The sequence below is a fragment of the Centroberyx gerrardi genome, chromosome 6, assembly GCF_048128805.1.
Source record: "Centroberyx gerrardi isolate f3 chromosome 6, fCenGer3.hap1.cur.20231027, whole genome shotgun sequence".
Taxonomy (NCBI): Eukaryota; Metazoa; Chordata; class Actinopteri; order Beryciformes; family Berycidae; genus Centroberyx; species Centroberyx gerrardi.
Window position 1 is genome coordinate 28604497 of NC_136002.1, and position 16324 is coordinate 28620820.

At 41.3% G+C, this 16324-nt stretch overlaps 1 protein-coding gene across 1 annotated transcript; it reads left to right on the plus strand.

Annotated features, from left to right (window-relative positions):
* The first annotated feature begins 468 nt into the window (after window positions 1-468).
* Window positions 469-16034, plus strand: flot2b (flotillin 2b). The gene is made up of 11 exons (XM_071905888.2): window positions 469-619; window positions 2233-2314; window positions 3430-3520; window positions 5129-5252; window positions 5736-5854; window positions 8154-8267; window positions 8368-8487; window positions 8604-8818; window positions 10373-10556; window positions 11998-12147; window positions 13036-16034. The coding sequence occupies exons 1-11, from the start codon at window positions 571-573 to the stop codon at window positions 13072-13074; spliced, it is 1287 nt and encodes a 428-aa protein (XP_071761989.1). The 5' UTR covers window positions 469-570; the 3' UTR covers window positions 13075-16034.
* Window positions 16035-16324: the final 290 nt, after the last annotated feature.

The following is a 16324-nucleotide window of genomic DNA, read 5'->3' on the forward strand; positions in this document are numbered from 1 at the left end:
GTTACTGGGACGCTCCCAGTGTGAATGTGTGGGCCTGTATGAATATAGAAGCAGGGCGTCACTGGAACCAACAGCAAGCATGCTCAGCTGACTTTCCCCGGATAAATAAAAAGAGACAGCTTTTGCCTGCCTTGAATTTAGAGCTGTTAGATCTATGTTTTTTTTTATTTATCATTCTCAGTAACCTCTCACCTCTCTGTCAGGCAAGTGAAAAGAGTTTCTCGTTTGTGGATCAATTTCACAAAAATGAATGAACACAACAGTTACTACTGGGTTAGATTGCACAGAAATGCTTGTCATAGTGGCCACACCGTGTCACTCTGTCACAAGTTAGTTTTGTATACAAGCTCATCCAAACCGCTGGCAGTCTACAGAGGGGGGCGAGTCCGCGTTGATAAACGTTACGTCACTGTCGGTAAGCTGGCTGGGGCGGGGCTCTGTACTGAAGGTGTTGTCGAGAGCAACTGATGAAGAAACGCTATCATCGTTTTTACGTCTCCAACTAACGGATAACATTAGTATATCGCATTGTAAAGGATCACACTCTTTGCTGGTATATCGTAAATCAAGATGGGGAGCTGCCTAACTGTCGGACCAAATGAAGCCTTGGTGGTCTCTGGTAGGTCTTCCCCGTCCTGACATGCTAACGTTAATGTGGCTAGCTAGCAAGTTGTCATAAGCGCTAACGGTAACTAGCTGACATTAGCGGCTAACTGGTGCACCAAGCTATATTCATTTTGCAGTTGTTTGTACCTAGTTAGCTAGCCAATGTTGACTGATATTAGGATAACTATCTACTGTAAAATTACTAAAATAACGGCTATGTTAACTTAGCTAACAACTAAACGCTAACGTTGTTTGTCTATCAAATCAGTGCGCTACACTCCCCTCCGATATTTAACCGAAGTTTAAATGTCAGTGTTGGCAAGCAAGGCAGCAGATATTCAACCAGCTAGGACACAACTGTTCACTCCAGGTCACATGTTAGCTTTGTTTTAGTAACAGAATACTAGTGTAACGTCCAGCTAACTGCAAATATGAGGCCCATCTGATAGTTAATGTGTACAGGCGGCCGCCGTTAAGCTGGTTTGTAATTAACTACAAAACTGCAAATGTTTTCTTGGGAAGGCTTTATATATTAAGTATTACAAAAGCTGTTTGGAAGCTGTCCATCTCTGCAGATGGGCCCTGGACAGGAATTCCCTCTGTACTGGACTAGATGTGGAAAAGGGGGCGGAGAACCTGATTCTTCATTAGCGTTAGCTTTTACTAATATTGATGTGAATTTACAAGGGAGACTCCAAAGAATTGTTCTTTGTAGAGAAACAAAGAATATAAATTGGTAATGGATTGTGGAAAAGTCAAGAAATATGGACTGTACGTTGTGGCTTTTTCGATGCAGTCAGGAGTCCGGGGCCCATGGGTGCTGTTCCTTACAGCAGGTTGTGGATGCTTTCACCAAGAAAAAAACAGTCCAACCAAACTGGCACAACCGGTTCAAGCCTTTTACTGCCTTTACTTTCAAAACATATCATTTCCCCACTCGCGACATGTGTCTCGGCTGAAAAACAAATTGTGAAAAGAGAAGACGACGTGTGTTGTTTTTGTCACTGTGGTAACGTTACTCGTGTGCGTTGTGAATATGTCAAGATGCAACTATACTGTGCCCAGACAAGGCATCAATATGCATTTAGAAGCGTGTAAATGTATACACTAAGTATTCATAGTATTCTCATTAAACTTTCATGTTGGTAGGAAAGTAACAGGTGATTGTAATAAAGTAACAGGTGATTATAACCAAATGACAGCCACAGCCAATGAGCTGTGTATGGTAAAGCACCATATTGCTAGGAGTACTATCAATAGGAACTGATATTCCAAACTAATTTATTGTACTTGCTGTGTGTGTTTGGCCTATGCACCACTGGTTTTGGTGTTGTGTGTGTTGCAATAGGTGTCTCACATGGTTTCCCTACCAGTCCTGTTCAGTCACATGACCGGTTGTGCTTATGAACAAGTGAAACATTGAGTTCTATCATGGCTGGGTTTTTAAAAAAAAAGAGTATTGCCCAATGTTCAACTAAGGCTGCTAGTACTACTGCTATTGCTACCAATGAATAATTGTTTTCAAGTCTTACGTGAAGGTTTCAACTAGGCATGCATTATTGAAGAGGAAGCCTCCCTCTAATGGAAATGTTGCTAAACACCACATCCCCCCTCCTCCTCTTTCAGGTGGCTGTTGTGGCTCCGATCAGAAGACCTACATGGTAGGAGGCTGGGCCTGGGCTTGGTGCCTCATCTCCGACACTCAAAGGTGACAACACTGTAAAAGCAATAAGATCGGTCTATTTTATTTTGAAATGGAGTTGGCCTTTTATAAGTTCCTTGAAATGTTTTTGTCCCAGTAAGTGCTACTCATCACAGATAAGTAGATTACGCTCGCAAAGCATTCTGTTCAAACTCATTTGGATAAAAGGGCTGAGGTTTTTAAAGGGATCACAGCTCAAATGAGCTTCTGCTGTCTAGAGTTTCCACAGTGAAGTCAGTCCCACTGTAATCATCTGCAGGCAATCAGTAAGCAAGGGGGAGGATGAAAGCTGTTTTCTACCATAGTTTGCCAAGTAATAAACACAATGCGTTAATGACTTCAACATGTTTCTAATGGAAACAGTTTCAAAGGTCATTGGGTCTTTAGAGCCTGCATTACATACACACATTCTCACCTTTCTCTGCGTTATGAGTGAATTCCTCAGGTTAATTTTTTGCAGTAGTTCTTGTTCCATGTGGGCGTGTCGAGAAAATGTTGCAACAACACAAGATGTGAGGCCCAAATACTGTAGAGCAATAAACATCCTCAGTGGAAACATTTCATCGCTGCAACGGAATTGTACAGAATGATAAAACTGTCACGATCTTCCAACTTGTTGGTGGAGATTGTGAAATATTCCATTACCTCTCCTCCTTTCTGTGGTGATGTACTTTTGATCTATGTAGCAGTACTTTGTCAGAAACTTCATAGGTTTACAGCTGTCAGCTGAAACTCTGAATTACTGTAACATTAAAAAGAGTAAAACCAATAAAATCATCAAAGTATTTTATTTATATTTGTCATTATTTGTCGTTTATATTTACATTTTGGGTATTTAGCTGACTCTTATCCAGAGCGGCTTACAGTGAATGCAGCAGTGGAATAAGACATAATTCCTAGATCAACATTACGAGCATATAAATACATATAAATAAACAAGACTAGACTAGACTAGACAGGCAACCAGCAGTAAGGAATGCAGCGGTCAGAGCCACAGCACTCTGACAACAGATGTGACATCTCAACGCACATTATTCCACGCTTTCATCCACATTTTGCTTATCGTGCTTCATATCCTTATCTGCACTGCCTTTTAAATGCGTCTTCCTCCCTCCCTGCAGGATAACCTTAGAGATCATGACTCTGCAGCCCAGGTGTGAGGATGTGGAGACGGCAGAGGGGGTGGCCATCACTGTCACTGGGGTGGCACAGGTAAAACCACAGCCTAGTTTCTTCTCTGTGCACCCTTTCACACAGGTGCCAGGCCACATGTGTTGGAGTTTGTCACCTACTTGTTCTACCTCTTTTTTCTTGTTATCCCTTGTTTTATTTTATCTCGTTTGTAGCTTTATTTATGTTTGTTTTCTGCCAAGCACTTTGTGAGAAACCTGTATTTTTAAAGTGCTTACACAATGAATTTGAATTGACATAATATGAAATAATGCTGGATAAACTTTTCCATCAAAAGGTAGCAGGTCAGGCTTGTTTACACAATCAACGGTTTATTTTTTTATTTCCCCAATTAACTGTACGTCACATTTAAGGAATGCATGTGGCATAACACATGAAACCTAGTTGCTCTAGAAACCAAAGGTGAAGAATTTGAACAAGGTGCTGAACAAGAAACTAACTCTTTTGTCCACTGGCTGCCATGGCTTGTTCATCCCCAAACCAAGCAACTACTGTCACTATTTCACCAAACCAACAAGATTATTAGAAAAGAATAGGCCCTGCAGGATATGTAGACGGTGCAGAATGATCATGTGGCCTCCTTTTTTAGGATTTTGTGATTGGTTCTCTCACTTCAACAGCAATATTTCTCCCGTCGGAGTCATAACGCTGTGTGTGCTCAATCTGTTAATGGAATGGCTGTGCTTGCTCTCATGTCAATATGGAACTGTTAGGGATTTTTTCAATTTATCTGAGGAGTACAATGCTGTTTTATGAGGCTGAAATAATGTTGACCTATCAACATTAGGATTTGGTTGCATTAGATTAGCATTTTCAGAACATTTAAAATGTACCAGTCCCTACAAGAAGGTGTTTTGTGCTAACTTTTTTCTATAGATAGATAGAATTTAGCAACATTGCCAAAATTGTCATTACCAAGAAAGATACTCACATTGGTACTCATTTTTGTAAATTCTAAAAAAAAATGTATTTTTTATTGACAGGCAAATATAGAATGTTTTCAGCTATATACACTGTTTCAGCTATATACTGTACATAGCTATACACTCTTGCTCCACATAGCTCAGCATATCATAGATAGAAAAAGTCTCTATAATAGTCAGTGTTTCCTCTATAATTTTATACAGCTGTGGTGCTTAGGGGGATAATTCTAGTTTTGTCCCATTTATGTCCCAGTTATGTTTCAAGTTGAGGTTGTAGTGCTAAAAATGCTTTTTAATCATAATAAAATCATTACTTCAAAAACATTTGGACTACACTTATTTTAGTTTTAGATGAGGGTAAGACTAAATTACAATGCTAATTTTAATTTCAGATTTTCTCTAGCCGTGGTGGTAATTACCTTGCTGTGGCGGCGCGCCACTGCTAAATGAATGCAGAGGAAACACTGATAGTGATAGCTATAATAAAATATCACAGAAATCCAACACTGCCTCTACTATAGAATATTATTATTGATTAAATGTTTTTACTTCTCGAGGACCATTCAAAAAGACTGCTACACTGGCATTTTAAGGGAGTGCAGATTCCAGGGCAGGAATCAACTCTCTCTGCCTAGCTGTTGAAAAGTTAAGTGATAAGTTGTGTCTATACCAGATGAGCAGTGCTACATGTCTGTGTCTTCTTCAGGTGAAAATCATGACAGACCACGACTTGCTGGCAGTGGCTTGTGAGCAGTTTCTGGGTAAATCAGTAATCGAGATCAAAGCCGTCGTTCTGCAGACCCTGGAGGGACATCTGCGCTCCATTCTAGGTACGGACATTTCGTTTGTTCTGTTACGACATGCTGATGTAAATTGGTGGGTGAGTAGATTTTCGGGGGGTCTGTCACACATTTTTGAATTTTTCTTTAATTAATTTATTTTCTTTGCTGTTGTGCCTCCGTCAGCTATTTCAGTCATGGCAGTGGTGTAAAATGTTTGCCTCGATATTGTGATCGATATCTGTCACGCATCCTGTCTTGTGAAAACCTTGTGACTCCAATCTTGGTGTTCGTGTTTTAACTTTAGTTGAAGGATTACATGCTTCTCTGTGGGTGAAGAAAATTCTACTGCCCTTCGTCTTATGAAACCCTTTCAAAACCCACCGGATAAACTAAAAAATGCATGGTGGTCAAACTGAAAACAAGGCTGCTTTTCTTAGTTCCTGAAAAAGTTGACATTTTGGAGAGACAAGGTTTTCACCGGACAGCGTCGATATGTAGTATGGAGATATTCAACAAGCCTCCCCTGTGCAGGTACCTTGACTGTGGAGCAGATTTACCAGGACAGGGACCAGTTCGCCAAACTGGTGAGGGAGGTGGCAGCCCCCGACGTGGGCAGAATGGGCATCGAGATCCTCAGTTTTACTATTAAGGTGGGTCGAGACTACGGCAACAGTGGTGAATCCTCTGTGGGCCGTCAGTGTGCTGTTGATAAGAATACTAAGCTGGAAATAATGCTGAAGTAACAGGCTTCCTTCATGCTGGTGAAGACTGTAGCTTCTAGGTGTGGAACAGCTCACAAAACCCACAGTTCAGTACATTCCTCAGTGTTGGAGTCACATTTTGTTACGTTGTCAGTACAGCAGGGTTTTAAAAAATTGCCAATTCCAATTTTGTTTTTGACACACTAATGTGTTAACAAGCTGTTTTACATTTTCACTTTTTTAATTAGAAGTGCTATAAAATCCCTTAGTTCCACACGTCAGGAGGAAAACAATCATGGATACGACATATTTAGAATGTCTAAGTGGCAGGGAGTTGAAGCTCATGTGGAAAATATCACCATGTGAAAAAACACTTTATTTTAGAATACATCCAATCTGGCAAGCAGCACTTATTTCAATAAAATGTCAGCAATTAAAACCGGTTCATACTGCCTCGTCTATCACAGCTCTTTTAGTGGAAAACAAATATAGGAATAACTGGCAAACCAGTTTTAAAAGTATGATGCATACACGCCAAAAGGAAGAACGGTCCCTAACCTTTCAGATGCCTTAAGATGATCACCTTCTTCCGCTATTCTCAACCCATATACAGTAGTTGATGGATATCATGTGGTTTAGAGTGTGAATGCCATTTGTATTGCTTAATGCTGTATTGGATTTTTATTGCTTGATGTTGTATTGGTCAAAGCTTTAATTGGCGGTGGGTAGCATATTCCTCTCAGACAGTAGTTCCGCCAAAGGAGTTTGTCTAACTGACTATTTCAACTCTTTTACATCAAGGCAGCACCTGTTTCAATTCATACTATTATAACATTGCGAATATTATTAGCTGCTTGGGAGGAATTGAGTCATTTTGACTGCACGCCCTCAGTCAATGTCCGTTTCCATGTGAAGCATGAACCAGCTTTAAGAGCCTTGCATAAGGGAAATACAGTGTGCGCTCGTATACCAGGCAGTACGGTAGAAATCACACAAGCATGAGCCAGCTTTAGGTTGGTGCTTTAGGTTGTACATCCACATACCAGGAAGGAGTTTGGTGATTTTTTAACATTGCTCAAACCATAGCCTAAAACCCGCTTTTTTTGTTGAACATGGTTTCTTTACAGGCAGCTGTCCCTCTGGGCCTTCTTTGTCTATTGGGTTTCATGGCATTTGGGTCTAATAATTGATCTAAATTACATTGATTGGCAGCAGACTCCCCTTTTAGCCAGTCTTCACTGTTGTTGATTAGAACTAATTGAAGCACACTGGAGATGCAGCGGCTAACCGTAGTGCTTTTCTGGCAGTGCAGAGTCCATTTCTATCACATCGATTGGTCCAGGTCTAGATGGTTTCTATGATACACCAGGACCAGTTGGCTCATTAGTGTGGGCCTCAGGGAATCATGGGCTGTCTTTGTTTTTTATCTCTCCCAGATTTATGTTTATTCATTCACATCAGATCAAAATACTTGCAGCAGTGTATCTTTTTGTGCATTTATCATTTGTAAAAACCATCCTTTTCTAGTGCTGCAGTTCCTTGTATGTGATAGTAGCGAACACCTTGTCACCAGTGAGGCAGCACTGTCAACGGTTCCAATTAATGAGGCATTTGCTTGTGCCAGCAACTCTTCAGTGGAAGTGCGACAATCAATATGTTGTTATCACACACAGATAGAGGAGGTCCAGTGATGTTTAAAGCTGCACTAGACAACTTTGCACACTGGCGGCCCCAAACGGTGGTGAGAGGGAACTGTTTAAATTTTGAGAACTTTAAATCATGTAATGTGACGTTAGTAAACTGAGCACACCTACATTTCTTCTTTACGGTGGCTGGTGGGTGTGGTGGAAAAAAAACATCATCATTTAAATCTTCAGAAAATCGTAACCGGTTCATCCATCTTTGGTGAGTCCAGCTTTTTCTCGACGGAGCGCTTCCTTGCTGCTGTTTCGTTTGCATTTCAATCCTGAGTTTTGATTCGTCACTTTCTGACCGCGGAAAGGATTTCCTGTAGTTGACCGTACCTGACACCAAAATAGAAGTTAGGCAAATAGACAAATCTACAATCACAGGGGATGGGATGGTCTTCTCTGTTGCAGCCTCACTTCGTTATTTAGGCTGATAAAGCGGGTATTTTTACAGGAGAATGTTGCCTATTGCAGCTTTAAGTCCTGATATTGCAGGTTGTGTACAGGGAGCTGAGATCTGCAACACCCCATATGCTGACCTGTGTGTCTGTCTGTAACAGGATGTCTATGATAAACTGGATTACCTGAGCTCCCTTGGGAAGACCCAGACTGCAGCTGTCCAGAGGGATGCAGACATTGGCGTGGCCGAGGCAGAGAGGGATGCTGGGATACGGGTGAGGAGGCCCCAGCTGGTTATAGATTCAATAAAGTGGATTCTGGTGAGTGCACACAATACTAACGAACACTTGCTTTTGCTCCTTTCCCCAATCCTAGGAGGCGGAGTGTAAGAAGGAGATGATGGACATCAAGTTCCTGGCGGATACCAAGATGGCTGACTCCAAGCGAGAACTGGAGCTGCAGAAAGCCTCTTTTAACCAAGAAGTCAACACCAAGGTGGGCACTTGACTTAATGTTCAGGGGGATCAGTTAGATATAGTTATGTTTGGCTATTTGAAACGGTTTGTGTTGCCTCAGCTGATGTTCTGTAAATGTCTGTGTGTCGGTATCAGAAAGCACAGGCCCAGCTGGCGTACGAGCTGCAGGCAGCCAAGGAGCAGCAGAAGATACGCCTGGAGGAGATAGAGATCGAAGTGGTGCAAAGAAAGAAACAGATCACCATTGAGGAGAAGGAGATCGACCGCACCGACAAGGAGCTCGTCGCCACCGTGAAGAGGCCCGCTGAGGCCGAGGCCTACAAAGTGCAGCAGCTGGCTGAGGGCTACAAGTGAGTGAGGTCCCGTACGTTAAAGGGGCATTAAGTAATCTATGAGCTTTATCGACCTCTGTTGACGACCAGTAGAAACATCGATAGAACTTGTCTCCTGTTACACAAGTCTCTGGCAAGTCTCTTGAGGTATGGTAGCCTGTAGTTGATACAAAGAGACGAGTAAGCTAGCTAATTGGAACGGAGATCCAACAGAAACATCTAGTGAAGAAGCAATATTACGATGCAAAATACTGTAATAATAATAATAATAATGATACCGCTTTGTTATTTGCTTTTTTTTGCTGAGAATGAGGCTATTTATCCTTAGTAGCTGAGGTGTCTTGCGATGGTCGCTTGCTCGCTCGTTGCACCGTCCTCCATGACTGAGCAGTTGAAAATGTGAGCAGGTGGGGGGAGGAGATTGGGAGAGTCTTGAAATGCCAATGGGTGGGGAGTTTTTGTTCCAGAAGTACAGGCCAGAAAGTGAGTTTTGAAAGCCAGACATCTCAGCAGCTGATGAAGTAATTGTTGAGTCATTGGTATTGATCAACAACCCTATCAATTCCTGCAGATATTAGTCATTTTGTGCTGTAGAACAGTAACAATCTTACTTCTTTACACTTTTACTTCCCATTTGGTTTAATTCTCTTTTTACTTGCCCCCCTCCACAGTGAGGTTAGAGGTCAGGCTCAGCTATAGAGCAGCTGGTAGAGATTCAGTGTTTTGCTCAAGGGCACTTCAGCAGGGTGGATACTCTGCTGCTTGAACCCCAGCCTTCCAGCTGAAGTGCGGTCTCTCCCTATTAACCACCACTACTCAACACCCCACCCTTTACATCTGGCGCGACCATGCAGCATCCATTTTACTAATTTCTACATGATTCAGTGGTATTTTTAGGCTCTTACTAACTGAAAATTTTTTGAAGATTTCTGTGTGATCTATTATATAACGTTGCTGGAAAATTCGTTAGACTTAAGGCCAAAACACACTGCCGCCACAGCGCCGCGGCACGTCATATGACGCGCGTCATGTGCCGCCCCTAGCACCAATAGGAAGCGTCACGCTGCAGCGCGTCAACAGGAAGATGACTGACCACACACAGCGTGGGACAAAAAAAATGTGTTTTTTCAGGGGCGGCGACGCTGGAAATAGGACAGTGGTGTGAAGTGTTGCGGGGCGGCGCGTCAACGCGCACCTAGCCGCCGGTATGGGGGTTGTACATAGAAAATAATAGGGACGGCTGTTTTGACGCGCGCTGTACGGCGGCGGTGTGTTTTGGCCTTTAGTTGAAAAAATATTAGTTTTCTTTTTGGAGATAGACTCTTCAGTCACTTCACTTCTTTACACCACTTTGCAGCTGCGAGTTGTCACAGAAAAATGACTTGGAAATATGGCAGCTTAAGGTGTGAAGAGTATTCAGCTGTTATTTTCAGTTAACTCTTTCAATATTTTTTTTCCAGAGGCGCTACCATCCTCACTAAACAAAGGATAGGTGTATTTAATAGTGGCTGTATGTGATAGATGAATTGGCTGTGAGTGTTTGTGACATCTGTGTGTGTTTCCTTGTATCAGGATAAAGAAGGTGCTGACGGCCCAGGCTGAGGCAGAGAAGATCAGGAAGATTGGTGAGGCGGAGGCGGCCTCTATCGAGGCGGTGGGCAAGGCGGAGGCTGAAAAGATGAGGCTGAAGGCCGAGGCCTACCAGCAGTACGGAGACGCAGCCCAGACTGCACTGGTGCTCGAAGCCCTGCCCAAGGTAACACATTTTTATGTATTTACTTATTGGTTTATTTGAGAGGGACAGTACACATCGATTTACATTAGTGTAGATGTGCCAGAGTTGGCCTAGGATGGCTAATTTTCATCTGTAGTCCCTGGCCAGTTGTTAAAAATGGCTACCTAGAATAAAAGTATTTAAATGTGTTCAAATGTGTTCACCATATTCTACATCCAAAAATTGAATAATGCAGTTCCAGCTTCTGTAGTAACCACTAGCCTGCCGGCCCCAGGTTTAGGTGTTCGGGAAGTGGAAACACCTGAATGAGAGCCGGGCTCTGTGTGTTTATTGGTACTTTTGTGTAACACTATTAGCAATGCGCAGTGCTTAATGAGAATTATGGTATGAGCTCTTTAGGCCGCCCAAGAGCCCTGCATTAGGGATACATGCTGTGCCTCATACACCATGCAGCATGTCAGTCCTGACGAAGGCTGAGACGCGTTCCTTCCTTTGTCTGCTGCTGTGTATTGAATTAGCATTTTAACATATTCTGTGAGTGCAGACATTAGGGCTGGGTATCGTTTAAAAAATTACGATACCAGTACCAATACCAGTACCCTTAAAGTGATACCGATACCAATAGAGTACTTCATTCGATACCTTTTTTTTTTTTTACGTTTTGGTGGCATCTCGGCACGCTGAACTGCCAGCTCCGTCACACACACCGCGCTCGACTTCACCAATCACACGTCGCATTAAATCGAAGAACGCTTGCAGTGATTGGCTGCAAGCAAAACCATACAAATAGTCATTTTTTTGTAGATCTGTGTACAAAAAGTATCGAATGCAGGTATCGTTTGACTGGAGAAGTTTCGATACTACTTGGTACTGGGTTATTTCGGTCGATACCTTAAAGGTATTGAGTACCGATACCCAGCCCTAGCAGACATTCCTCTTGTTTGATTCAATATGGCAAAAGTCACACAAGCATGAGCCAGCTCTGCGTTGGTGCGTTGTACATCCACATACCAAGAAGTAGCTTGCTGATTTTCTAACAGTAGTGGCTAAGTCAAAGCATTAATTAAATATTTTGTTCATTCTTAGTTCCAACAACACTGTGCTACCGCAGCACTTTTGTGTTTTAAAGTCAATGTAGTTTCACTCACTCCAATCATGCAAACCCCCCCCGCCCCATCCGAGCACCTAGAACTTGTTTAGCTTTAAACATGGTGTGCATGGCTGTATTTACCTCCATAATGCAGCTATATCCACATGACAAGCTTAAATATTGGCCTCATTCACCCCTCACTTGAAATCAAGGCAAAGGTGATGGAATATTACAGTCCTAGATTGGGCATACCAGGATTGCTACATCTTGAGTGATTCACAAGTCATCAAAGTGCATGACTCTCTGATCATGTGAAATGAGAGACGCTGATTATTTCCTGCTCACAGTAAATACTGAACCTTATCTCTGCAGATTGCTGGCAAGGTGGCGGCGCCGTTAGCCAGGACCAATGAGATTGTCATCCTGAGCGGGGAGGGCAGCCGTGTGACAGGCGAGGTGAACCGCCTTTTGGCTGAACTTCCCGTGTCTGTCAACGCTCTCACCGGAGTGGACTTATCCAAGGTAAACATGCAGGAACTGTAGCTTCTAGGGTTGCCCAGGTTACCGGTATCTTTATGATACTTGTAATTCTAGATTTATTACAAATGGTAGCAGGGCAGGAGACAAAAACGTTCAGATTCACAAGCCACTTTCAGATCTTTACCTGCCAACTACATTCTTGGGAATATTTTTGGATCTCAAAATCAGTGGCTGATAGACTAACTTAAACAGCATATATACAGTGTGTGTGTGTATATATATATATATATATACACATATATATATAATAGTTTCTCACACAGTGTTTAATAAAGTGTGACCTTAATGCTGCAGCACGCAAAGCACGTTTGTAGTTAAGTTCAAATTTGAGAGGGAGAAGAGAAAATGGGGCTTTTACAAGGTGCAATGCCCCAAGCTTGCCAGATTAAAAAAATGTACATGCTTTTTTAGCTGCATAGTACTAACGTCCTAAACACCGCCAGTGTTTAGAAAACATGCTTATTACAGGGTTCCCACTGGTCATGGGATTTCTGGGATATTGAGAAATGTATTCCCAGACAGAGAAAGTGGTGAAATTTGATCAATTCTCTGGGAAAGTCGGGGGGAATATCAGGGAATTTTACAAATGAGTCACTTTACAGGAATATAGCAGAATGGAGGTGTTCAGCTGTTTTTCTCCTCAGCAAGCCCGACTGTAGCGGAAACTGTTTTAGAAAAACAACATGAACACACCAGGAAGGAATACAATTTTTAGCTAATGGAAGTGCTCCAGCTTAGTTATGGAAAACGAATTTTACATCAGGGCAACGATGGGAACATTGTTAAATATTTTTTAGGAGGCTCAAGCCTAAAGTGTCCTAAAGTAACACAGGTGTAAATTGAATGAACTCTGTACTTTTTTTTCAACAGATCCCTCTGCTGCAGAAGATGACCAGTGCTCAAGCCTGAAAACAGCTGACTCCACATTACTCCAATATCTGTTGTATGCACTCTCATAGACTGCCTTTAATACACTTGAAGAATTTTGTTGTTTTATATATATATATAACAAGTGAATTTTTGGAAACCTCTGGTGCCTTACTTTATACAGGACCAGAATATCTGCATGTACTGCTGCTCCTTTTAAAGAATCGTTTTATTTTTTTGGTTTCAACATGGGAAGCTCTTAGTGGTTGTTTCTCTATTTTTGTGGTTGTTTTTTTTTTTTTTTTAAATTTATTTAAATCATAGATCCTGGCCCATTTGTATGAGGTGTCACAGAACAGGAGAGCTGATGTGAGACCAGTTTGACTCTTCTTACCCGTCCGTTCACTCTCACCCTCTTATCACAGTTAAGTTAATTTTGTCATGTGACCTGACAGCTGATCTTGACTCCTATTCTTTGGTGTTTTGTACATAGGGGCCCTGCTTTCTGGGACAACAAGGCGTCTACTCTCACCTTTTACACCGAGTATGTAGGAGGCCTTTTTGTTGATTTTATATACCTCTTCCTTTCTTGTCTTCTTCCTCTTTTTTCCCCCAGAGTCATACACATCTACATTACCTTTATTTCTTTAGATAATCTGTCCATAGTTGCCATCATTTGACTGATTCTCTCATGTGATTTGTAGGATTTTCTTTTTTATTGTACATTGTTTTAATTTTTAACTCGCAGATGTCATTCAGGTTATTTTATTTGCGTCTCAGCGATAGATAGATAGCGATAGATTTTTACAATGCAACAAAGGTGCTCGCAATCCTTAATGAAGCCCCTTTCATTGTGCAAATCTCCATTTTAAATTTTGCTCATCTGCGGAGATTTGTATGTCAGTTAGTTTCCTCTGCAAGAAGTATAATTTCCCTCCAGACTGTTGTCCAGGCATGATAGATATCATTATCATTTACGATCTAACGAGAAAACATGAAAGAAATTATAGTCTTGTGCGAATATAGTTGGCTTGTAATGTAGTCCATTTAATATTTAGTCTAGGTGTTACTGTAAAGTTGTAGATATGTTGGCCTTTATTCAGATTGTTAAACGGGTAACTTGATGTTCAAAAAGGAAAAGGAGTAAGTGTAAGCTAGGAATGATTTTATGGGCAAATTGTGAAAGGATTGTCTTGTAAGTACGTGAACTATTTAAATACTGTGGAAAAAGCTTGCTGTGAATAGATTCTGAAGGTAAATGGCCAAACAGCGATTCCAAATAGATATTTTATTATTATTATTAATAATTAATGACTAATTGTAGCAAAAAGAGGGATTTGAGATATCACATATTTGACTCTGATGTTTGATTTCATATTACAAATAGCTGTAGATCCTAAGCCATGTTCGACCGAACTTCTGGCTCCGTCGACAAACCAAACTTTTATACTCGTGTCAGAGAGACATGCTTTCTGTTCAGACAATGGTGGTAAAATGTCTTTATTGATTTTTATTTTAATATTTGTGAAATGAGTTATAGAAGTACGCTGTTGTAGTACAGTACATCACCTTTAGATCTATGAATTTAGGTTTGTACGAAATGAGAATATATACGTTAGTCATTCCAGGACTTGATAATCAAATCTATTTATATTTTTGGCTGTTTTTTCTGTGGTGTTGCGCTTTTGTGAATGGTCCCGGCGCTTGATCCGTTTTGGTGAATTTTTTCTAAAGCTTTCTAAATGCGTGAAACATTTAGCTCCAGAGCAGCAGTACACAGGATCTGATGTAACTATCCCAGGTTTCTATATAAACCTAGCTTGGATGTTAGAGGGGGGGTGGCAGGTACGTCACCCAACAGTAAATTCTGCCGTCCCAGAACCTGCTTCACCCTGACATTGATCTTGCGTAGCCAGACCTCCACCGTGTAAAACAAACGGAGGTGTGGAGAACTTCGAGCAGAACAGTTGGTTAGAGAAGGGCGGAGACGCTGTGGGCTGTCCTCACGTTTCAAACCAGTAGAATTGCGTTAGGGCGGAGCCTGGCGCCGGTGCTCACATAATGCAGCGTCACGCCCTTTGGCCTTTAGTGCGGCTCCCTGGTCCACCATTATTGACGCGAGAGGACAGACTGCTAAAAATATACATTTCTCTCCCATCACAGGCTGTCGGTCAGGTTTGATAAATCAAACTTTTACCGTAGCATGTTGGTAAATTTGCCATTACATCCCTGTTTTGAAGCCAAGAAGCTGTAAAGGCTTAATCGACTCAAATGGACAAAACAGAAGCGGGTTTAAAGTCGAAGTTTTCATCCATTTTTATCGTTAGTTAAAATTGTTTCTGCCCATACAGAAAAATAAACCAGTTCTCCAGACCTCCGATAGTTTGACCCGGAGGTCTGGCTGCGCGAGATCACCCTGACAACAAAGTCCAGTTTGACCCTCAAATCTCAACAGCCCCCAGCGAGTGGGACGGCCGAAACCTGCTGGCTTGAAGCGGCCCGCTCGGCAGTTCAGAAATCAAACTGCGGCATTTTCATGTTCTGCCATATCAAACAGCCAAGATGAACATATTGACACAGAATTTACAGACGACTGTTAATACTGTTAATGTGTGTAGTTTTTTTGTCAATCCCTCACATTGAGTTGATTTTTCTGTTCGTATGCTTAGTTCTTTGCAGCTATAGTGACTTTACAATACTGTGACGATTTGTTTTTGGCAGGCAAATATTTTGTTGACAAAAAAAAAATACTTAAAATATGTTTAATGTATAGATTCAACTCTAAAAATTCTGTCTTTGATATGTTTTTGTGAAAATGATCACCACTTTGTGTTATATGCACAATGTTATTTACACCATTTGTATCCATGCACATTATATGTCTCAAATGGCCATGGGAGTCCTGTATGCTATTGCTGCATGTCATCCATCTGTACTTAATATAATGCTATCACAGTCCACTCTTTTATCTGTCATTCTAATAAATTTAAATGCCAAATTTATGGTTTTGTAATGCAGTTTTCTGAGAATAGACAATATTAACAATTTATAGACATATATATTGACAATCATATTTTTTCTCTCCCTTCTGTTCTGTCTTAGTGTAGAAAGGTAAAGTGACTATGAATTAATAGATACCCGATGATGAGGATTAGTTTACTATTATGAAGCATATTAATCTATTAAAATTACAGTAGCCTACATTCAACTAACAGTTTGGTAATAGGCAACAGTGCACCTCTTGTTCTATAATGATTTAGGCCATAATGCGAACGCAGATATGGATTTTCTA